Source organism: Enhydra lutris, unplaced genomic scaffold (genome assembly GCF_002288905.1).
Source record: "Enhydra lutris kenyoni isolate GAN:26980312 unplaced genomic scaffold, ASM228890v2 scaffoldscaffold25, whole genome shotgun sequence".
Classification (NCBI taxonomy): Eukaryota; Metazoa; Chordata; class Mammalia; order Carnivora; family Mustelidae; genus Enhydra; species Enhydra lutris.
The window spans coordinates 9,414,103-9,415,008 of NW_019154109.1; the positions used below are offsets into that span (position 1 = coordinate 9,414,103).

The following is a 906-nucleotide window of genomic DNA, read 5'->3' on the forward strand; positions in this document are numbered from 1 at the left end:
GGGGGGGGGCGGTTCCAGCTCAGCAGAGTCTGCTTCTCCCTCTCCCTCTGCCTCTCCCCCTGCTTGTCCTCTATTTCTCTCTCTCTCTCAAACGAATGAATAAAATCTTTAAAAAACCCATTTTTTGAGTGTGTACATTAAATAAAACCATGATAAATAATAACATCATTTAAATAAACTACTTACATTTTTTTAAACTTAATGTCAAAAGCTAGTCACACACAAATCTATAGAACAGTAATTAAATCACATTTTCTAGACAAAATTCCTGTTACCACTGTGAAAAGCATGTTAGCAAATGTCTTAAAATATAGAAAAAAGCCTTTTTTTTACTCTTACCTTGTGCAACACAAACCGCCCACGATATAAGCCAAATGATCTCCCCTAGAAATCTCATTCTGAGGTCTTTTAGGGGTACATTTAATAGCTGACGTGCTCACACGATGTCAAGTTCTCTTCCTCTACGAAATGTGATTAGTGCAGGAAAGCACTTGCTCAAAAGGAAATTGAAACACAACTCGGGAATTAAAGGGAGTACCAGATGCTCCGCCCCTCAGAAATTTTGCAAGGTAGAAGAGAAAATTCAACCCCAAACCCCAGCAGTGTCAGAGTTGGAATCTGATTCTCCCTGCATTCCCACTGAGTGTTAATGCTGTGACCTGCTTTTCATTTGTTTCATAAACCCAGGCATGTTCTCTGCTGGAACACGTTCAAGTTCTCGGAATGTGCAAAGCAGTAACTGTTGATATCCTCAGGATTTCATAAACCCTCAAAAGATAAAATAATAGAAGCTCTTTTAAAAATCGTTTACGATTCACAGACCAGTACCTCTGGGCCAAATAATACATTAAATGTTAATAAAAATAATTAATAAAAAATGAAAAAAATCATTTACAGAACTTGGAG

General features: G+C 37.4%; 1 protein-coding gene across 1 annotated transcript in view; it reads right to left on the minus strand.

Moving 5' to 3' along the window:
* LOC111150965 (complement factor H-like) overlaps positions 1–506 on the minus strand; it is a 76,538-nt gene extending 76,032 nt beyond the window's left edge. Inside the window, exon 1 of the mRNA XM_022508653.1 lies at positions 340–506. Within this exon, the coding sequence (XP_022364361.1) occupies positions 340–397 (58 nt within the window). The 5' untranslated portion in view covers positions 398–506. The remainder of the gene's footprint in view (positions 1–339) is intronic.
* Positions 507–906: the final 400 nt, after the last annotated feature.